This window comes from Canis lupus, chromosome 33 (assembly GCF_048164855.1).
Source record: "Canis lupus baileyi chromosome 33, mCanLup2.hap1, whole genome shotgun sequence".
Lineage (NCBI taxonomy): Eukaryota > Metazoa > Chordata > Mammalia > Carnivora > Canidae > Canis > Canis lupus.
Window position 1 is genome coordinate 20,611,321 of NC_132870.1, and position 24,427 is coordinate 20,635,747.

At 33.7% G+C, this 24,427-nt stretch overlaps 1 protein-coding gene across 20 annotated transcripts in view; it reads left to right on the forward strand.

The window, feature by feature from the left end:
- The window catches only part of RAP1GDS1 (Rap1 GTPase-GDP dissociation stimulator 1), a 164,653-nt gene that overhangs the window by 16,438 nt on the left and 123,788 nt on the right, over nucleotides 1-24,427 (forward strand). For 14 of the 20 annotated variants that reach the window (XR_012023355.1, XR_012023360.1, XR_012023359.1 and 11 more), the window contains exon 2: nucleotides 13,542-13,652. Coding sequence is in view for 5 of the 20 variants with exons in the window: in XM_072810539.1 (XP_072666640.1) it covers nucleotides 13,542-13,652 (111 nt within the window). In the remaining 15 variants the exon portion in view is untranslated. The remainder of the gene's footprint in view (nucleotides 1-13,541; nucleotides 13,653-24,427) is intronic. The other 6 variants (XR_012023361.1, XR_012023364.1, XR_012023366.1 and 3 more) reach the window with 1 other exon arrangement.

Below are 24,427 nucleotides of genomic sequence, written 5' to 3' on the forward strand. Positions count from 1 at the left end.
AATACAAATTATAATATGGAAACCTGCACACTCAGTTACTTAATAAAGACTGACCAGCTCCCAAATCGAGACATTTTTTTCCCCCCTTTTTGAGGTGGGGGGAATGATGGTGCCTTTCTAGGGAAAATGATGGTATGGCATTTTTAGAGTACTCAAAGTGCAGTAGGGCTGCTAGATTGTTTCTAGAAAACATTATTTTCTTATATATATTTGATAGCATTTTCTAACATACAAGGATTATGTAAAGTTTAAATAATTATGTTTAAAACATAATTTGTAAGTGAATTATATTTAAAACATGATTGTTTAAAACAATTATGTAAAGTGAATAGCATAAAATTCTACAAGTCAGATTCTAAATTATGCAAAAAAGAATTACATAAGATTATATAAAATAATTTCAGATAACTAACTTATGGGTGGGGGTTTTGATTTTATAGTCAGAAAAAAACCAAGCAGGAATCATTGAACTTTAACAAAAAAATATTTTCAAAACTGTGAGCTCACGCCATCGAAGATGTTTTTAACAAGAAATTTGTCAAGAATTAAAAATTACGTCCTTTAGTACGTATGAAAAATGAAAAATGTTCCATTTTGAAGATTCTTCAAGTAACTCCATTATAAAAGATGAGATTGGTCATTATAAAGAAACAAAACTTACACTGAAATATTTGTTTTACAGAAATATGTTATTTTATCTTTAAAATTATATAATTCGCTTCAAAAACAAAACCAATTACAATAAAGACAGAAATTTTATATCAGCTAATTAACTTAAATTCCTTATAATTACAAGAATGCATTTTTGAGAAGAGTGGTGTGAAGCTCCAAGAAAGAATAACTGTTCATGGGCTTATATGGTTTGTGTAAAACATCATCAGTCGGATCAGAAAAAAAAGACTATCATGTTACGCAGTACAGAAAGTGATAAGTAATGCAAGCAGTGACGATTTCTGCTTTTGAAAACCTTAACCTCTAACTGGAAGATAATAACATAAAAGAAATGACTAATAGAAACAGATAAGGGTATAATTGGGATTCTTTAAAGGGAAAACAGAGCCCTAAGAATTTAAGTAAGAGAAAATCATATTTACCGTTTCAGCACCAGTATAGCTTCTCAGGAATATAAGAGTGCTCATTAGTTGCTATGACCTAGAAATTTTTTCTTAGAATTTATTTATCTATTTAAACATTTCATGAAAGTGAGAGTATGTACCTAACATTGGTACTGCCCTTGAGATACTATGACAGAGGCTGCCCCTGGTACATTTCATTGTGATTTCATCTCCTCTCCTCTCTTCTCTCTTCTTTCCTCTCCCTTCCCTTCCCTTCCCTTCCCTTCCCTTCCCTTCCCTTCCCTTCCCTTCCCTTCCCTTCCCTTCCCTTCCCTTCCCTTCCCTTCCCTTCCCTTCCCTTCCCTTCCCTTCCCTTCCCTTCCCTTCCCTTCCCTTCCCTTCCCTTTCCTTTCCTTTTCCTTCCTTCCTTCCTTCCTTCCTTCCTTCCTTCCTTCCTTCCTTCCTTCCTTTCTTTCTTTCCTTCCTTCCTTCCTTCCTTCCTTCCTTCCTTCCTTCCTTCCTTCCTTCCTTCCTTCCTTTTTTCTTTTCTTTTCTTTTTTCTTTTTTTTCTTTTCTTTCTTTTCTTTTCTTTTCTTTTCTTTTCTTTTCTTTTCTTTTCTTTTTTCTTTTCTTTTCTTTTCTTTTCTTTTCTTTTCTTTTCTTTTCTTTTCTCTTTTCCTTTCCTTTTCTCTTTCTTTCTTTCTTTCTTTCTTTCTTTCTTTCTTTCTTTCTTTCTTTCTTTCTTTCTTTCTTCTCTTTCTTGGGGTACACATTCACCTACATAGATAGTTGTTAGCTAGTACAACTACCTAACATGGTTGGGTTATAAATTCATTCTTGAAGGGTTTACATCAATATAAAGCAAGATACAGGTAGTCCTTACTTTGCACAGCTCTGACTTTCACAAAATTTCCAATGAGTTTCATTTAATATGTGTGGACTGCCTGTTCAGTGGCAAGAACCTAGATGTTAAAGACACACATGTATAGATTTATCCCACCTTTGGTGCTTTTCTTTCTAGGCAAGTTACTCAGGTTCCAAATTCAACTTTTTCATCCATTAAAATATGGGTAATAATAATAATAACACCTATTTCATAAGGTAGTGGTAAATATTAATAAATAATAACCATATAAATATTAATTTCTCTTTCCAAAGGTGAGAACATAGTTTTTGGGGAACTGTATCTTGCGTTCAGTGGTAAAACTAATCAAAGGATCTAATGCTGTTGGTTGTATTATTTTAACCAAATCAGTGTAGTGAATATTAAGTTATAGCAGATTATGTTTTCCAGTGATGGCCACAACACTACCTCTTGCCCCTCACATATTCTTCTAGAACTTGCCATTCCCCAATGAAAGTTGGGGAGTTCTCTTACTGTTGAATATGAGCACGCTTGTGATTCACTTGTAACCAATAGAATGCACCAGAAGTGCTGTGTCATTACCTAGGTTTGGTTGTAAAACAAAGCGTTTGCTTCCCTTGTTTTTGGGAATACTGGCTTGCTTGGAGCTCTGAAAAGTCTGAGCCTGTAGCTGCCATTCTCTGAGGAAGTCAGGCCATGTGGAGGGGCCTCAGATCTCAGGTGTCATAGCTTTCAAGTCCTTTCAAGCCAGAACCATCAGATGATTCAGATAATGCCAGCCCCTGCTATGTAGTCACTCTCCGGAGATACACCTTTACCTTTGCAACTCTATATTGAGGCTCGAGACCTTGTAGAACAGGGGCAAACCATCTTCAGTGTGCCCTTTGTGAATTCCTGGTTCACAGAATCTGTAAGTACAATAAAATGGTTTTTGCTTTATACCATTAAGTTTGAGGTGGTTTGTTATGTAACAGTAATAATTGAAACAATTATCAAACCTGAAAGACACATTGTTTCAGTAAGAAATAGATTGCTATTAAAACTGATCAAAGTGGGAACCACCTGATGAATAAATGCTTATTGAGTTTTTTTCATTTCAATGAAAGATAGCTTAACAGAATTTTGTCTAGTACATAGCATTTCCCTGTGTTTTATTTAATTGTTTTTTACTTGATATTAATTCCTTTGAAGAAATATTTGCTGTCAAAAAAGAAATATGCATGTTTAAACAGCTTAAACTGTTTCACTATTGCTTTCTGGTAAATTTTACCTGTTTGGCTAATAAAAAATGTCAATTGATATTCTTAGTAAGGATAGTTATCATTAAAATCTCTGTATTCTTTTTTCAAAACACAGTAGCCTAATAAAACCTGATAGGAACAAAGAAATATCTGTATTTGTCTCTCCAAGTTACAATTTAGTTGTTATCTTTGATACTAATTTTAATGTTAATCTTATAATAACAACCTCATATTAGTATATTTGGCAAAATTAGTTTGAATCTGTATCTTTCTTATCACTTTTTGGGAGACCTTGGGTTTCTAAGTTTATTACCACTGAATAAAATAATACTTTGTTGTGCATTTGGCAAGGGGTTTCAATTATAGGGTCATTATTATGTTTTTCTAAAATATATAATTGTAATAATAATGGTACTTTTTATTAAGATCATTACCATGGAAAAGGTAATCAGTATTGTAGTAACATTTGGATTGATTATGCTTTAAAGTTTGTGTATGTGTTTGTAAATATAAAGAATTTCATACATACACACAGGGTGCTCCTACAGGAATACGCAAGGAAATGTTAACATTGATTGTTTCTGGGAGTGAACTAGGATACATGAAGGTAGTCCCACCAAAATAAAATTAAAACCTAAAAAAAAATGTTTTCTATACTGTGAAAACTGTGTCATATTCATGTTTGTATCTTTAGCACTTAGAGTAGCGTTTGGTGCTTGGTAGGCACATAGTTCATATTGTTGAGCAAATAGAAGCTTGAGGTTATCTTTTTAAAAAAAATTTTTTTTAATTTTATTTTTTTCAGTTTGTCTTTATGTTGAGGTTGTCTTTTTTTTTTTTTTTAATTTTATTTTACTTATTAATGATAGGCACACAGTGAGAGAGAGAGGGGCAGAGACACAGGCAGAGGGAGAAGCAGGCTCCATGCACCGGGAGCCCAATGTGGGATTCGATCCCGGGTCTCCAGGATCCCGCCCTGGGCCAAAGGCAGGCGCTAAACTGCTGCGCCACCCAGGGATCCCTGAGGTTGTCTTTCTTAATGCATCAGTCACCTGATATATAGCATTCATGATCTGGTGGTTTATGATGTTTTTCACTGAAAGAGCTAATATTCTTAGCCTTTTCTCACATAATTTCTCAGTTTTCTAAAAAGGCTATTTATATATCTGTATCAGTCTAGGTGTAATCAGAAGACAAACCACAATGTTAAATTTGTAAGAATATATAAATATTCTGATGGGAAACAAGGTAGGTAGATCATACAACATAGTTTATTATTCATAGAGATTTATTTATTTATCTATCTATCTATTTATTTATTTATTTTAGAGAGGTGTAAATAGGGGGTGGGGCAGAAGCATAGGGAGAGAGAATCTTAAGCAGGTGCCACGCTTTGTGTGGAGCCCAATTTGGGGGCTCAATCTTATAACCCTGAGGTCATGACCTGAGGCAAAATCAAGAGTAGGACACACAACTGACTAAGCCATGCAGGTACCCCTCATAGAGCATTATAGTACTTACTACCTGGCACATGTTGCTGCACAGGAGAAGTACTCTAAAATTATGACCCTGAGAACTTCTACAGGGTTACTGGCATATCTGTCATCCAAGACAGACAGACACGCACACACACCTATGTTTACTTACTCTGGAATTAAAACAAATCATTCCTAGTGAAGGGGGAAAGTGTCTCTAGTGTTATTACCCTAAATATAAGCTAAAAGCAAATCTCTGGAAAGAAAGGGGAATTTTTATGATCCTAGAATGTCCCCAAAAAGGGAGATTTATCTTTATTATATCTTATCGATTTCCCTTTCTCAGAAGGCTCTAATAGTGTAGAAATGTCAAGAAATCCAAAGACAGTGTAATCTAAATAGGAGATGTTGAATATTCAACGAAACTCTTAAGAAATAATAGGAGAGTAACTTTAAAGGTAGATAGCAAATCTGAGAGGTAATCTAGGGCTATGGGAGTGTATCCAAGGAAGGACAGACTTCTTCAGAAGTGTGTGTGTGTGTGTGTGTGAAATTCTTTATATTTACAAACACACACACAAACTTTAAAGCATATTAAGATGTAGTTAAGGTCACTGGGTTGCCCAGACCAGAGCTGGTCCATAGTCACCAAACCTGCAAGGACAACTCTTTGGAGACCAGTCAAGCTGAGGTTGATGAGTGGGCTTGCAGACAGTTGGGCATGCAGAGGAATTTGGGGCACCGCTGCAGGTACTGCTAGAACTGGGCCAGAGTGGCCCTGAGTGTCCAGTCCCACAGAGTTTCTAGCAAGTACACTTCCAGTGCTGAAGAAGTGGTATAGGAAGCAGTGACTTGGGCTGGGATGCAGATTTGAGTTGGTTGGGGCTCTTGTACACAGTCCTGCTGCATGAGTTGAAAGTTGGAGCAAATGTATGGTGAAAGCTATGACTTGCAGACATGTGGCACTGGAGAAAATTGTGAAGGCTGAGCTAGAAGGAGAACACCTTCTTCAATGCTGTCCATTGTCCTCTATAGAAAAATCTTTTATTATCCATCTGGCAAAGGAAAAATATTTAAAGGGCCCAGATTCATTTTTTATAGATCAGGCAGTAAGGATGAATTTCTAGCTAAGAGAGAAATAAGTTGATAGCTAATTAATGTCTCTTCATCCTGTTGCTTTAATTTTATTTCTTTCAAATTTGTGGTGCATCATAGCTTTAAGGGTATTATCATAATTCTGTTTAATTTTTATCTAAATTCTCTTTTATCTTGACTCTCATTTTCTTTTTGATTACTGTAGCAGTATCCTGGGAAAATATTTACTCTGTGGGTTCTTAAGTACTAGTTCAGATAGTATCATTTTTAAAAGGATTTTTAATATATACCTGTGTTAAACTCACGTCACATTTATGATTACTTGTGTAGATACCATTTTTTTGTTGTCATTGCCTAAAATTTTATAAATTTCAGTGTATCTCTTCCTTATTATTTATTAGGTTTCTAAGTGAAACTATTTGCACCTATCTTAATGAAATACTTCTTTATATATCTCCAGCTAAACAAAGTTCCATTTATGCAAGTCTTTTATGTCAGTCTTTAATCTAGTTCTCTTATTACAAAGCATTATAAAACAGGGTCTTCTTTCTCCATCTTTATGTTTGATTAGTCACAGCTTTAAGTATGTTCTGGTGAAGAATCTTGCTCAAGACTGCTTGTAAGTCTAAGTAGATAGCCCAGACACTTCTCTTTATCTATCTTTAAAAATTCCTATACTTTTAACAGAATTTCATCTTATTCAATTTCTGTCCCTTGTCTGGTCTTTGTTCCTTGTCAGGCATATTCTAGGGTCTAGGGCAGAGCTTGGAGACATGATATCTTTTACTCTTGAATGTAAGCACCAGGAGCCAAAGCATTGTAGGTAGACATTTAAGTATTATCCTGGAGAAGTAGAAGGTCACAGCTAAAATAGTTAAGTCCAAGATCAGTGTCCTATTCTAAGGTACTAAATGGAATGTGAGAGCCCAGAGATCTATTAAATGCATATTGAGAAACTGGGAAATACAGGATAATAGAGTAAACTGGTAAAATATTGCTCTGTAAGAATCCTGATTTTAGAATACTGATACTGTGAGAACTCAGATTTGTTTGCAGGCACATACGAAGCATAAGAAGCTGGAGCAGAGGGAATACATTTCAAGTGGTAATTTTTATGTTTAGAAAGTTTCCCTTCTATTAGCTTGCCTGTACAGAAGTAAAGTTTAAAAGTATATAGTCTCCACTTTGCACATCTTCTGGAACTCTTGTGTACAGAGATCATTCCAACAGGTTGTTTTTGTTTACAGAGAGAGTGCACGCTTGTGCATGACCCAGGGTTGGGGCACAGAGGGAAAAGAGAGAGAGAATCTTAAGCAGCCTTCATGCCCAGCCCAACTCAGGGCTGATCTCATAACTCTGAGATCATGACCTGAGCCAAAATTAAGAGTTGGCTGCTTAACCAACTGAGCCACCCAGGTGTCTCCAACTGTTCTTCACACAGAAGCTGTTTGTAATGACACATTATACACTTTTACCAACTAGAATTCTAGTATAATTCTTGGGTTTCTTTAAATTCTTTACCAAATACCATCAAGCTTTGTTGATTTATCTACACTGTTTTATAAGTTGGCTTATAACATTTTGGACATTGCCCACTGTTTTAGATAGTATTTTAAATTTATTAGGTGATTGTTGAAGAAAAGAAGTCACCCTCTTATTTTTCTTGGTTATTTCTGGGGCAAAAAATTAAGCCTGGATCTCAGTATAAATCATCATCTAATTTTTAAAAAGCCAATGTATTAACTTACTAGCAATTATATCATGTTATATACTAAAGCTATATTTGATGGCTATAAAATTGTAAAATAATTCTTTTTTTTTTTTTAAGTAAAATAATTCTTGAACTCTCAGTGAAAAGGTTTTCGGCACTGTGTGAAATAAAATTTTTACAAACTGTATCTTGCTTTTTATCCATGATGGCATCATATTGTAGTTGTGAAGATCATCTGTCAGACTCTTGACCCTCTAATCAAATGTGACAAGTTAGATACAGTGTTTCTGGTTCAAACTAAAATAGACTTTAGCACCATTTAAGAGTGAATAAATAGTGACTGCTCATAAAAATTTTATCTGATTTCTGAAATAATTAGAATGAGAAAAATACTTAGAAATGTCATTGTTTTTAGTATAGCCCATCTTATTAAAATATTAATCGTGGCAGTTTGTATCATAATTTATAATAAAAGATGAAGTACAAGTAACTCAGAAAGTAAGGTAGATTTTCAGAATTTGGTAAGTTTCCACTTACTATAGAGAGCAGTGTATCTTAGAAGAATTCCCTGTTGTACAAGAATTTCCCATCTAACAGTAAAAATAAGCTAAAAGAATTTTATGAACCCAGAACTATAAAACCAGCAAAATGAAAAATACAGAAAAGGTAGAACCAAGGTCACACTAACATTGAAGGGGTAGAGAGAGAAGGCTGAGAACAATGTTCAGAGACTGGTGTTTTGAAGTCAGTAGAAAGTGTACCAGAAAAGAAAAAAGAGTCTATTGCTGCTAATATATTGAATAAGAGGATTGAGAAAATCCATCAGATTTGTCAAAGTATCATTTAAGATCTTTGCCAGAGTAATTTTGATAGAGTTTAAGAAGACTTGGCTAGGTTTTAAGAGCAATGCAGTAGGTTAGAAGTAGGAGATACAGAATTAATGACTGAAATCAACTTTGCTCTGAAAAACTAAAATTTTCTTTCACAAGACAGGTTAGACCATTGCTGTCATATAGGAAAAAAAATTATTCTTTTAAGAACAAAATTTATTTTGGTTATTAATACTTCTTTTTTTAAGATTATTTATTTATTTATTCATGGAAGACACAGAGAGAGAAAGGCAGAGACGTAGGCAGAGGGAGAAGCAGGTTCCAGGCAGGGAGCCCGACGTGGGACTCGATCCTGAGACCACGGATCACACCCTGAGCCAGGGGCAGGTGCTGAACTGCTGAGCCACCCAGGCATCCCTGGTTATTAATACTTCTTAGTAGTAGAACTTCCCATGAAAATTACCATTCTTGACTTAATGCCCCCCTACCACCAGCAGCCAGGAGCTGAGGAATTTTCCATTAGAACATTTTCATTATCTTAAAGGTAAAGATTCACTACTGAGATGTACTGACATGGTTTGAGGGAGTCCAGAAATAATACCCTCTGTTCCTTACCCAAGTTCAGAATGACTGAAGACCTAAGCAAATGAGTTGCCTGATGGAATTCAAAGTAACTGCTTTAAAATTGAAGGACATATTGTATAGTCTCAAAGGAACTGCTAATACTTTAAGGCTGAATTTGCTAATCTCACTGGTGCAGCTGGACAGCCAAAGGTATGGAGGAAAGAGAGTCCTTGCCCTTCTAAAAGATCAGGAAGGCAAGAGGGACTGAGTTATGTATGGCCAGTTCTTTCTCAACTTAATAATCAGTTACATTACTCCTTTACTAGAGAGAGAATGTAGGTAGAGGTGGGCAGTTGCCAAGGGAAGAGACAGAAGTGACTAGAAGTGTCACTATAGTAGCAATTTCTCCATGAGGAAGGTTGAGGCTGTGGAATAGGGCTTTTGCCCCAATCATTTTATTCTCTAATTGCTCTTTTAAAATTGAGATATAATTCACATAAACTAAAATACACAGATATTAAATGGTCAGTTTGATGAACTTTGGAAAATGTTTCTATTTTCTAATGGAGATAATCAAGACATGAAACATTCTAACACTTTATTATCTAAACTGAGTAACATTTCTTTCAGTACTATCCTGTTCATTTAAAATGCTTAAAATCATAATAAATTTTTAGTAATTCTGTTTGACAGCTTTGGTTGTCTCTGGATGAAGAATTTAATGAACTTCCCTGAGAAGATCTTGCATCATTAATAGGCATGTAATTATTCCCATGGAGAGACAGAATAATTTTTTACTGATAAGAAATCTTTTAAAAGTAGGATGATCTATGTAGTTTTTACTTATATATTTTATATACTTAAATAATTAGATTGTCTTCATTGATCTCTTTGTGTCTTAAAATGTAAGACTCTATACTTTAAATTATGTGGAGTACATAGTAGGTGCTTAAAAGGTCACATTTACCTTCCCTTTGCTATTGGCACTTTGGCTCTTAAATGTGTGATAACAAAGGATGGTAACTAGACAACTTTGTGCAAATAAGAAATTCATTTCTTTGTTCACTCAAGTTAATTTAACAAATATTTACTGGGCACAGTGCATTGACTATAATTACAAGATGCCCCATAAAATATAGGGGGGAGGAATATATTAACAATTAAACAAAAAGTAATTAAAAATTGTAAATACTGCTGTGAAGGATGGATACATGATTGAAATAATCCTGGGGAATTAAGGATGAGGAGACTTAGATAAAATGGACAAGGATGGTCCCTGGACTGGTAACATCTAGAATGAAACTCCCATCAGAAGGGGACATCAAGTAAGGAGCTTTGGGGATGGGATGAAGGGAAGGAAAGAATTTAAAAAGACCCAGATGCCGATATAGGTAGTACTAAATAAGTCTTAACTGCTTTTTATTACTTGTTGTCTGATACAGTTTTGATGGATTGTTGTAATATGACTAACATAAGTCTTACTTTTTTCCTCAGTGTTGGGATAATTTATTACTTGTAATAATATGAACTTAGATTTTATATATTATTCATATATTTCAGAAAATCAATGTGCATTTAATAAGTTTGAACAAGAATACCTGGGATATGATACCCTACAACTTCTTTTTAGTTTATAGAAGAGATCCATACAAGTATACTTTTTTAGAATAAAAATCAATTTTTCAAAACTACTTAGTCCCTCTTAAGAAAGTAAATATTAACCTTGGATGTGAATGATAGCCTGGGATTTTTAATAAAGTATAGGTTTGGGTTTACTAGATTATCGGGTTGTACTAGGAGTCATGTTAGTATTATTTGATGTAAAATTTTAAGCCTGCTTTTCCTTGGGTTGGCATGGAAAATGATTATCTCTCATTTTCTAATAGGAGATTTCATCATATTTTAAGAATTGTCATGACCTGGCAATGTACAGAAGTCTATTAAAATATATACCTTACTTTAAATTAGAAAATGCCTGAAATCTAATACTGCAGCAGCAGTGCTAGAGGTCCTTGGTATCCCATTAGGGTGTCTATGAGGTCAGTACTATTTGCATAATACCATTGAGACATTATTTGTCTTTTTCACTCTGTTGACATTTGCTCTAACAATGGTACAAAAGTAATTATGGGTAAAAAACTGAGGGTATGTGTGCATCAGGGCAGTAGTAGCACTAAATTGTATCTAGTGGTATTCTTTACCGTAATATACTTTAAGTAGAAAAAAATACCAGTTTCACTTAAGAATGCCCATGATGAAGCTTTCTGCTTTTTTTTTTTTTAATTTCAGTATCTGTGAACACATTTAAAAAATATTCTGTGTAATGAAATGGGAGGTACACATAAAACGTTTACATTGCATTGCAAAGTCTGATGTCTATTTTGAAGAGAAGCACTTATACAGTTTATGAGCTGACCAAGGTACTTTTTTTTAACGGAAAACATTTTTTATTTGAAAGAACTGACAGACAAATTGGTTTTTCATATTTGGCAAACATTTTCTCACAAATGAATGAGGTTAATTTATCGTTTAAGAAAAATAACCGACAGTATTCGTTGCTGGTAATAAAATTGAAGTTTGTAAGACAAAATTAGAATTTTAGGAAATTTGTATGCCTTGAGCTTGATATTTCCCCAGTACTTACAAAGAGTCTTTTAATAAGATTAGTGATGATACTAACAAATGAAATAGTATAATGAAATATGTCAATGTTTGGAAGATATGCATAACTCCAGGACCTAATTTTTCATGACCAGTGCATGGATGATAAATATCTTGCATGCATGAAAGATTCGAAGTGTAAGAGATCAGTGGATTTGAATGTGAGAGTTAGAAATGTTTATTAATACTGTTTCAGGTTTCTCATGTCAACCAACCATTAAAAAAGTTACCACTTACTCAAGTTTTGATTAGCATCAAAGAGTATCCATAACTATCTGAAAAGGCTATTAAAATAGTTTCCTATTGGGACACCTGGGTGGCTCAGCGTTGAGACTTTGGCTCAGGGCATTGATTCTAGGGTCCTGGGATCAAGTCCCACATCGGGCTCCCTGTGGGGAGCCTGTTTCTTCCTCTGCCTATGTCTCTGCCTCTCTCTCTGTGTCTCTTATGAATAAATAAAAATAAAATCTTTTAAAACAATGAAATACTTTTCTGTTTTTCAGCTATGTGTGTAAGGCTGAATTTCCTTCATTTATTCAACCCAAACAACAAATTATAGAAGATTGAGTACAGAAGCAGAGATTAAAATCCAGTTATTTTCTGTGAATTATGGAGATTCATAAAAATGTAGAACAATAGTATTTCAATGAGTTTTTTTGTTTTTGAAATGTGTTATTTTTTAAAATATTACTGTTAAACAATAATTTTAAAACTGTTAGGGTTAAATGAATTACTAAAAGGAGTCTTAAGTCTTAGTTTTAACTTTTAGTATTTAAATGTTAATAGAAATAATTGATGTAAATAAAAGCCCTTTTGACAGTCTGTGGTATAGGGGAATCTACACATAATTGAGGACTAGAGCACAGCTTTATAATCCAAAATGTACATGTTTTGGCTTATAGCAGTATTTTGATTTGAAGTGTTTTTCAAATGGTGGGGTTAAATAGGTTGTGTAGTCATCAGCTTTTTTGTTGTTTTTTTAAGATTTTATTTATTCATGAGAGACAGAGAGTGGCAGGGACATAGGCAGAAGGAGAAGCAGGCTCCCGCTGGGTGAGCCTGATTTGGTACTTGATCCCAGGATCCCAGGATCATGCCCTGAGCCAAAGGCAGACGCTCGGGATCCCTGGGTGGCGCAGCGGTTTAGCGCCTGCCTTTGGCCCAGGGCGCGATCCTGGAGACCCGGGATCGAATCCCACGTCGGGCTCCCGGTGCATGGAGCCTGCTTCTCCCTCTGCCTGTGTCTCTGCCTCTCTCTCTCTCTCTCTGTGACTATCATAAATAAATAAAAATTAAAAAAAAAACAAAAAAACAAAAAAAACAAAAACAAAGGCAGACGCTCAACCACTGAGCCACCTGGGTGCCTCTAGTCATCAGCTTTGTATTGTTTTAAGTCATATTATGAAACTATTCTAAACCTTCATTTTCATTTTATGTCTTTAAAATATAGCAGAGGAAGCTAAAATAGGAACAAAATACTATTTCCAAAGCAATGTAATTTTTTGTAGACATTTAGTGGTTTTTTTTTTTTTTCCAATTAATCATCGCTGGTTTTCTGAACAAGCTAAATATGGTATAACAATCCTGGGTGCCTGGGTGGATCAGTGGTTGAGCATCTGCCTTCGGCTCAGGACATGATCCCAGGGTCCCGGGATCGAGTCCCACATCAGGCTCCTTACGGGTAGCCTGCTTCTCCTGCTGCCTATGTCTCTACCTCTCTCTGTCTTTCATGAATAAATAAATAAAATCTTTAAAAAAAAATCCTGAAAAAGATGTTCTATGACAGTTTTTATTATTCTTGAATATTCCTGGTATCTCACATATACAAAATGAATATTTCATATCTGAATTAAATGGATAATTATTACTTATTTTTAAAAAATTTATTTAAAGACTTTGTAATAGTACATAGTCCATTGCCATTTTGTAATGTATGTGGAAGTTAATTTACAATAATGAGAGCCCTTTGCCTGTTAGTGGTAATTGTATGAACCATGATGGTCATATGTTAGTAGAAGTTCTGATTTTTCTTTTTTTCTATAAGCAGATAATCTCAGTGATACCTTGAAGAAGTTGAAGATAACAGCTGTTGACAGAACTGAAGATAGTTTAGAAGGATGCTTGGATTGTCTGCTTCAAGCCCTGGCTCAAAATAGTGAGTTTCATTGTGTTTCAAATGCCAAACAAAAAAATCAAATCAGTCATTCAGAAAGTGGTTTGTAATGTAGCACATAACTTGCATTCACATAACTTGGATTCTTTTGAATCCTATCCCAGAATACTGAGATTGTTTTACATGTTCTACTCTCCCACCCCAGCTCCCTACTCCCAAGGTACTGAAAGCCAAGTTGATAGGCACAAGAAAGGAGGAATTGATTGGTGGCAATGACATTAATACCAGCCCAACAGAGAGGCCATTATTTCATTCCTGACAGATAAGCACCATAGTTGTTTTTTTCCTTAACACCTACATTTGTTTTTTGAAAAAGTCTGTATGTGTATATGTGGGGAGACTGGGGAGGAAAAACAGAGGGAAGCCTAAAACACCTAAAATTTTTTTCTGATATCTTACAATCATCTTTTTAATAATTTTACTTTAATATTTATGAAAAATAAATAAAAATGCTTATGCTTAGATTTAATTGGAAAGATGTGTATACAGTCATTCAAAAATCCCTTATAACTGAGATGTAAGACTTGATCTTTAATGCTGTAGTAAATAACACTAGTGATAAAAATTATTAAACTCTTCATTGGCTATCAAATTGTGTTGTATTTGATCCATCATATTTCCATTCATTAATTTTTGTATTATCACAGAGAATAGACAGGTACAGAATGATATTTTTATCTGTTTCCTTTGTTCTGTTTTATTGTGCTATGGTTTGTGCTACACTTGTTTTTAGTTATGCCACTATCTTATTCTGGGACTAATCATTTAGCTGACAAAGAATTCAGGAGAAAGTATATATTGTTAGAGTTGTAATTTCAAGCACTCCTGTGTGTTATTTTTTTTTTATTTTCATTTTTTAGTGAACTGTGCTTAGAAAATCTAAAATAATTGAATGTAGTACTCTTCATCAAAAAGCACATTTTAGAACTAGCTTGGAAAATTCTTTTTCAGTAATTCTCTTTGTTTTTGAGATTGTAACTGTCAAGCTATTCAGTCTTAGAGGTAACAGAGAAGTTTGAAACAGGAGTTCAATAAGAGCTTTTGAATAAGGTTCACCATGGTAAAGAGAAAGGAGAGTGTCTAAAGCTGTGCTGTCCATTGTAGTAGATATATGTGGCTATTTAAATTTAATAATTTAATTTAAAACTAAGTTCCTTAATTTTACTTTTAAGTGGCCATATTTGGCTAGTAACTACCTTCTTGGGGATAACAGATACGAGCCATTTCCATGATCACAGAATGTTCTTTTGTATAACATGCATCTAGAAATAATATGTGATAACCTGAATTTTATATGCTTATATAGGTAGATTTACATAATCATGTAATTAGTCTAAGTAAATTGAATATCTCAAATTCATTTTTTTTGGAAGAGTTTTATTATACTCTTCTTTTGTTTTCAGTGGCTTGGTCTTTTCTCTATATTAGAAAAAAAAATTTAAAAAAAAGATCTATTTATTTATTTATTTGACAGAGCAAGAGGTCGAGAGGGAGCACAAGCAGAGGGAGCAGTAGCAGCAGGAGAGGGAGAAGCAGGCTCCTCATCGGGCAGAGAGCTCAAGATCATGACCTGAGTTGAAAGCAGATGCTTAACTTACTGAGCCACCTAGGCACCCCAGAAAAAAGAATTTTCTAAATGGACCATTTGTCTAGTAACTGAATAATATGGAGGCAATGTTCTCAATTATATGTGGAGAGTTTTTCAGCCATCTCCTGAAAAGACTGAGAGAGAAGTGAAGTTGAAGAAGAGAAATGAAGAAAGGAAGCCAAAGTTTTTAACTTTTTAAAGAATCAATTTAAGAAAAAGTGAGAAGTATGTAATTGTTGGATTAAATTCATATCCATTGCAGACTTATTCATTGAATCTATTTATTAAAAATAGCCTTGAAATTATAAAGTGTTAAGGCCAAATAGCCACAAGATGTTAATAAAAACAACAAACTCCACCAATTTAACTATTAAATCTCAAGAAGGGAGCAAAAATAATATATCTTTTTAAGAATCTGTAACAAAATTGATGTGTCCTCTCATCTAAGACTGTATACAAAAGTATTTGACACAAGGGGAAGTTCATGCAGATGTTCAGTCTTTGACTTAAGAATGATTATCTGTCATTGATTGCTTGCTCACTAAGTACTCAACACTGGACTTGGGACTATATCTGTTATTTAAACTTTACTTTAGTCCCATGAAGAGATATCACCATGTAAAGGAAAAAGAAACAGACATTATAAGGTTCCTTGCCTTGCTCTGGCACAGTCTAGAGTTTGGATTGGAACTCTTTGCCTACAAAATAAAAAATTACATTTTGAGTGAAGTGTGACTTCTTTGAGTTTTTAGGTTGTGAAAGTGTTTCCAAAAGCTAGGTTTTAACATTGTGTCTTAAATTTTTGCTTTTTCTTTAAAATAGTTTCAAATTATATTATTAAAGAGGAGAATGGTTTATACACCTTTTTTCATTGCGTTATAGATTTATTTTATAGGTATTTTATTGATTTATTTTTTAAAGATTAGCAAGTGACTTTTAAACAAAAAGTAAGAAAAAAATTCTAGTAAGATGTTTATTTTCTACAGTTGTTCTTCCTTGAAGTGATTGATCCATTGCTACTCTTACCCTCTTAAAGGTAAAATTATAATTTTACCTTATAAAACATTTAACTTAGGTGAATCTGTGCTTTTTTTGCAGAGATCTTCTAATGTCATAATTCTTCATTAGTGTCAGGTGTTTTAGCTAAAAATATCATTGTTTGCACCAGAATTGCACCTGATCAAGAAAGTGATTTCTCCATTCTGTACAAGTAGATGATGGTAATGTGTGTAATAGAAATCTAAACTTAAAATTTTATTTTGTAGTCTACTAACCTGTCATTGGAAAGAACAAACCTGAAAGGAATGAAATTATGCTTTTTAAAATTTTTACACTGTGGAAATTTAGTATATTTGAATTGCACATCAAAAATTATCATAATCTAAAATTAGAATATTTGCTGTATAAGTTTGGAATGGTTTTCTTTCTTAAACTGTTTTTAGGTAACATTGTAGTATATATGTCAGAATCTTAAGAGACAAGGGTTAGATAATACTAAGGTTTTATGGAAAACATTTGGATAATACTAGGTTTTATGGAAAACATTTTACTTAAGCATTTTGTATAAATCTCTGATCTAACTAAATAATAGAAGCATTCATTTACTCATTTAAATACTTCAGATTTCAGTTTTTAAATATTTTTAGTAAATATTTGAAAGCTACCCTCTAAGAAGTCAAATTCTGCTCATCCTTACCTCTTTTGATTCAGAGAATATAAGATTCTCTGTAAATGCTTATTGTAGTATGGTTACTCTTTTACATGATTATTTGAAATTTTAAAACAATAGGCCAAATTTTCATCCCTAAACATTAGTACAAGAATTGTCATTAGTGTGACATCTAAATCACGTTTTAAGACAAACTATTAGCATAAATCAAAGGCCCAAAGACAAGAAAAATTAACAGTCCATTCATAATAAAATATTCTATTCCATTGTAAGAGCATGGGGACCATGTTCTGCTGAGGGAACCACAAAACAGTGACGTGATCACCAACACAGCTCTAAATTCTCATCATAAAGGATTAGGCTGTTTTCCTCTGTCTCATTGCCTCATGTACCTTTGTGCTCTAACTTTGTTTAGTTAATTACTTAGTGACATTTCCTGTTTCATACAAGAATCACAGAATTGTTTATTTTCTTTAGAACAACCCTGTTTGCTTGTCTTTAAAAAAAAAAAGTAGTATCTAGTCCACATTCCTAACCTAATATCATACTTATCTAGGAACCTAGTATCATACTTATCTAGGAACTTACCTGGGAATTCACCTAGGTTATCTCTTAGCTCCCCCCCCCCACTTTTTTTAAATTCATTATATTGATTTTGGGTTCCCTTCTGAGGCTATAATCCTAAACATACCGGATTATGTGTACAAGCTGCTAATGTAGATTACTCTATGAGTCTTCTCTAATAGAACTTTCTGTTGTTACTTGCTTTTAGTCTGATATATGCTTCAATATTTCTTAATTGATTTACTTTTGGGTATCCAAATTATTTCTTTAAGTAAGGGACTTTGAAACTTGTTATCAGCTGTTTTTCAGTAGCCATATTAAACCTGAAATCACTGGACATGAAACATTACTGCTGTTTTAGTAGAGACAAGAAATAATTTTACTTCTTTCATAGTAATAACCTTTTTTTTTTTAAGATTTATTTTTTTTATTTGGGAGAAAGAAAGTATGAGCAGAGGCAGGGGAAGAGGGAGAAGCAGGCTTCCTACTGAGCAGGGAACCTGATATGGGGTTTGATCCCAAGACTCTGGGATCATGATGTAAGTGGAGGGCAGATGCTTAACCAACAAAACCACCCAGGCACCCCTCATAGTAATACCTTGATTTTACTTTTTTTCTTTTTAAGATTTTATTTATTTATTCATGAGACACACACACACACACACACACAGAACCAGAGACACAGGCAGAGGGAGGAGAAGCAGGCTCCATGCAGGAAGCCTGATGATGCAGGACCCTATCCCAGGAGTCCGAGATCACGCTGTGAGCCAAAGGCAGACACTCAACCACTGAGCCACCGAGACGTCCCTTGATTTTGCTTTTTTACCCTAAGTTATCAAATGCACCGCAGAAGTGATATATTTCTTTTGCAAACTGAATTCATTATGTTATTCACCTCCTTTATGTATTTTTGTATTATGTGACTCTTCTAGTTATTATGGCCATTGTCCATGAGAGCTTATTAATAAGTGGTGCTAATCATAAATTATCAAAAGTTCAGTTTTTATAAGTAAAGATAGCATTTGCAGAATAGAGGAGACTAAAGAAAATGGTCAACTAAAAAGGCATTGACAATTCTTGATGAATTTGAGAATCCTGGATTGCCATTGAATAGTGGCAGCTACCTAAATCTCAGTTTTTCCACACATTCTCTAAAAATTTATACAGATCATCAAAGAGATCAAGTAAAAACAACTTAACCTGTGCCTTACGCATAACTAGAAGGCAGACTAAGACCTTCAAATTAGAGAAATAAATATCAAAATCTAGCCTACTTAGCTTCAGAGCCCATGATAAAGTTCATTGAGACTGCAGAAACTACATGGAAAAGATGAGAGGAAAATCGGTTGAACCAGGAACCCAACAATACATATTTAAAAATGCCTTTAAGAAGACAAGTTCTAGCCTGGGAAAATACTACGATCTTGTCTTAGATTGAATAAGAGCATTTGCTATTGAGAAATCAAAAGGAAGAGACATAAAAGCACAAGGACCCTAGACAACATATCAGATGAGTGCTGCTTTTGGCAATGATCTTGTTTTGCCTTGCAGACATGGTGGTGAAGGGAAAGAAGGAAACGAGATAGGGAAATTTAAGTGTTCTGTGGAAATAAGACCATAAAACTAGAAGACATATTATAAACCTCCTTTGGTTTAAGTTCAGAAGAGAGCGTTTTTGAACTAGAAATCTAGATAGTCATCCTGAATCTTTATCCTTATTACATAAATTTTTATTGCTCATAAAGGAAAATAAAAACTATACTGAATAGAAAATTGCAGATAATAAACATACAAACTACTACAATGAATAAAGCAGAAAATAAGAAACCATATTTTAGCTATTAAAAGTTTTCTTCCTGAACCATCCATAAAACCAGTTATCAGTACCCGAACACCATGACCTATATTAAATATCTTTAATCCTTTGCATATATGAAAAGAAAAATCCTCAAGTAAGAGTTTCAGATACTTGAAATAGAAGTGGATAAATATCAGGGTGTTGTGAAAGAAGAGTTGACTACAAGAAATTGAAGAAAAAGAATCATTTTAGAAATTAAAACCAGGGACACTTAGGTGGCTCAGTCATTAAGCATCGGCCTTCAGCTCAAGTCGTGATCCCAGGGTTCTGGGATCAAGTCCTACATTGGACTCCCTGCTCAGTAGGGAGTCTGCTTCTCCCTCTACCCCTCCCCACTGCTTGTGCTCTCTTTCTCTCTCTCTCTCTCTCTCTCTCATACTCTCTTGCATGCTCTCTCAAATAAATACATCTTTAAAAAAATAAAGACATTAAAACTAGATTTTAAGATAACAGGAAAGAATAGAGGTGACTGAAAATTTATTACAGAGCGTTGAGGAAAACAGGCAAAAGAATGAAGACAAAGGAACAGAGAGAAAATGATTAATGTATAAGATAGGCAAAAAGATCCAATGTATACTAATTTGGAGCCCTAAAGGAGAAAAACAAAAACATGATGCAGAACTAATATTTAAAACTATGAATTTTTCTGAAGAAAAGACCAGAATCTACATGATGTAAAAGAGGTAGCCATGTACTTGCAAAAATTGACTGTAATGGGCAACTCAGAGACTTGGTCTAGTAAAACTTTCACTTATGCATTTATTTGTGTCTAAATGAAAAACGAAAGAGCAACTCTTTCACAAATAAATTTATCACTCGGTAACAATTAAAAAAAAAAAAAAAAAAGGGATCCCTGGGTGGCGCAGCGGTTTGGCGCCTGCCTTTGGCCCAGGGCGCGATCCTGGAGACCCGGGATCGAATCCCACATCGGGCTCCCGGTGCATGGAGCCTGCTTCTCCCTCTGCCTGTGTCTCTGCCTCTCTCTCTCTCTGTAACTATCATAAATAAAAAAAAAAAAAAAAAAAAAAGTAAAAATAAGTACAAAGGAAAAATCCTTAGGGCCTCCACTTAAAAAGATCAAGTTACTTAAAAGGAAAGAACATCAGATTAGCATCAGACTTCTCAACAGCAATATACAAAGCAATTCAATAATGGAACAGTATTTTTTAAAAATTCAAGGAATAGGAATTTTACATAGAGTCAGCCTGCTCAGTATCAAGGCTATTAAAAAAAAATCATTAAAAATGGAAAAACTCAGGGAACACTATACTCATTAGTCTTCCACAGTAATCTTCTAAACTCTTGCATCCAGTATTCATTATCTGACATGGCTATTGAACATTTGAAATGAGGCTAGTTTGAATTTAGGCACACTGTAGATTTCAAAGACTTAGTACCAAAAATTTGTATAAATACATCATCAACAGTTTTGAATATATTGATTACATAATCTCATTTTTAAAAATTTTATAAAATATTTACAAGTACTTGATTTCTGTTGCAGCTTTAGAGGCCATTGTTTCTTGAATTGTGGGTGGTGGCTGATTGAAGTAGGTTTAAGTGTTGAGCCATCCAGTACGATATGATGGAAAATGCAACGTCATCAATAAAATCAAATTGGGTTATTCAGTGTACAAAAGGACATTCATAAGACATTTAAAATAGTGAGCTTAAGTTCATTATTCAAGGGTTAGATTCAAGGAAGAGAAAGCATAAAGGTCCCAAGATATGTTCTGTGCATTTAGTCAAAAGCAGAAATATATTTGGATATGCAGGAGTTTGTAGAAATGGACATGGAAAGGTTTGAATCTGATTGGAAAAATGAGAGAGATCATCCCAAAATATGTCACAGGCCATGAGATTAATAACAAAAGCAAGATATAACTGTGATACTGGTTACAGTTTGCCCTCTGATGTGCTTTTAAGCTATGCTTTACAAGGAGCAAAAAAAGCTCTTGTTATGTGCGGTCTCCAGAAGGAGATAAGCTTCCATTGGTATTTGTGATTAAAACATTGGCAGAGGATCTGGTTTTCTAACATTAGCTATAAATGTTACCATTTTGCTTCTTAAGTTTGCTAAATTTGAAAAACTTCTCATGTTCCTAAAAGAGAGTAAAATATGTAAGAGAAATGTTATTTGAAATGATGCTATATGCCAAATATATACTTAGGAAGATCTGTCCTCAGTATTTATAGTACCATTGCTGACTTACTATCACTAAGGACTACACTTTTAAGTTATTGTTGAGAGAGAAATGATGGGGTTTGTGCTGCTGTTTTCTTGACATTCTTTTTCAACAAGATAGTGTTGTATGTAACTCTTCCTGGAGAGCTGGTTGTGGATTTTCTGTGGCACATACTTGATTGATGTAACTGGCTTCTGGCTGGTGCTTCTTTTTTTTTTTTTTTTTTAGGTTTTTATTTAAATTCCAATTTAGTTAACATACAGTGTTATATTAGTGTCAAGTGTACAATAGAGGGATTAAACAATTCGGTGCTCATCACAAGTGTACTCCTTAATCCCCATCACCTATATAACCTATCCTTCCACCCATCTCTCCTAGTAACCATTAAATTTGTCCTCTGTAGTTGAGAGTCTGTTTCTTGGTTTGCCCTCCTCTCTTTTCCCCTTTGCTCATTTTTGTGTAACTGGCTTCTCGAATCATTTAGGCGCTCTCCCAATATGTTCTGAATGTGTTCAAGAATTTGAGGTATATAAATTGGACTTTTGATTGATATAGTGAATTAGAAATGAATTAATAATACTAGTTTCTGAATAAGAATTGTATATTTTCAACAGAAAGGTATAATTTGATATTTGAAGGAAACTAGTTTAAAGTAATTGATTAATCTGTCTTTAGTGTCTTCACTGTGAATATAGATATTTGAACCTGATATTAAAGGTATGGTCAATATCATAGTCTTTTTTACCTCTGTAGAACTTGATAGTCCATGATGATTAGGTTTCCTCTAGAAAGCTTCCTTACATATTTTAAATATAAACCATACAAGGTTTCATTTTTATTTCTTGCAATTCAGATTTCTAGAGTACCCATTTGGCATTGTAAGAGATTAAAGTTTCACGGTTATGTAGACCCTGAAATCTATAAATGAGACATTTTGTGAAATAATACAAGTTTAATGAGTCATCATTTTTCCTAATGTTAGCTTCTTTATAAAATATATATTTATTATAATTAATTGATTTACTTATGTTTAATAATTTATTTTGATATATTGTGTAAAGTGAGGATCTTTATTTTTTTCTAGACAATCAATTTTCCCAGCACCATGTATTGTTTACTCCCTCTTGGTTGATGATGTTCCTTTTATCAAATAATAACTCCTTAATTTAATGTAATTGGGCCAGCTTTGGAGTTTTATTATGTTCCATTAATCTGTTTGTCTATTGTGTTGTAACCATGCTATTTTAATTATATTAGTTTAATGGAGGAAGTTTCTCTTTATAAATCTGTCAAAAAGTTCTATTTTCATGGGTTTAGTATATCACAGAAATTGTGGAAATGCATTGTCACATTCCTGAAAATTCCTATGGGAATTGAGATAAGCTCTAAATTAATTAGAAAGAATTGAAAACTTCTCAGCATTTTGTCTCTCAATCTAAGAACATGGATTATATCTTATTTAAGTCTTTGTTGTGTCTCAGTGAGATGTAGTTTGGTTCATGTTTTCCGTACAAATCTCATTTTAAGTATTCCTATGTATTTTACGTTTTTTGGTTGTTGCAAAGGGAGTTTTTCCCATTATAACTTCTAAGTGGTTATTGTTGGAGATCAATTTGAAATCTGTATGCATTTTTATATTTTTATTTGTATTAAACTACCTTTTGAACCCACTTGGTAGTTAAAATAAAAGTTTAATTAGTTTTTTTGGGTTTTGCAATCCGAACATCTGCAAAGTGACATTTTTGCTTTTGTGATTATAGCTCTTTCCTTTGTGATTATAGCTTACTTACTGTGTTGACTTGAACTTCCAGCAATATAGTAAATAACGGTGATTTAAATAGTATCTTACTTTAATTTCTGCTATTAATAGCAGTCCTTCTAATGCTTCATCACTCAATGTAACACCTCTTGATTTAATGTAAAAGGTTTTTTTCATGTTAAGAAAATAGTCTTACAAACCATGAGAGACTCTTAACTCTGGGAAACAAACTGAGGGTTGCTGAAGGGGAGGTGGGTGGGAGGATCACATAACTGGGTGATGAGCATTAAGGAGGGCATGTGATGTGATGAGCCCTGGGTGGTATAGGCAACCGATGAATTATTGAAAACTACATCTGAAACTAGCGATGCACTATATGTTGGCAAATTAAATTTTGATAAAAAAAGAATAGTCTTAATTCAAGAATGATTTTTTAAAAAATCAAGAGTGGCTACCTTTAGTATTAATTAACCTCGAGTTTAATTAATACTAAAAATAGCATCTATTAATTTTGATATTATAAAGATTATTTATAATAAAATTATTTGTTGAGAGCATTATTACTAGAGGAAGTTTTTCTTAAGAGTGGAAAGTGCAACATAGTTTTACAATCTCAGAATCAAGACCTTTTAGTAAACTAGTGAGTGAGGTGTTCACAATAATTTGTATCTTCCTTTGTCCCTCTTCAGGGACACACACTTACCTAATAAGAATTAGTACTTAATAATTAAAATCAACAATATGAATTATATATTTTAGAATAAGTTAAATTTTTAAATTTTAATTCTAGTATAGTTAACATACAATGTTTATTAGTTTCAGGTGTATAACATTGCAACTCAGAAATTCTGCACATTACTCAGTACTCATCATGATAAATGTACTCTTCAATCCCTATCACCCTATTTCACCCACCTCCCCTCTGGTAACCATGTTTGTTCTCTGTAGTTAGAGTCTTTCTGTTTCTCTCTCTCTCTCTCTCTCTCTCTCTCTCTCTCTCTCTCTTTATCTCTGCTCATTTGTTTTGTTTCTTAAATTCCACATATGAGTAATATCATATGGTATTTATCTTTCTCTGAGTTATTTTGCTTAACATTATACAGTAGCTCCATCCATGTTGTTGCAAAAGGCAA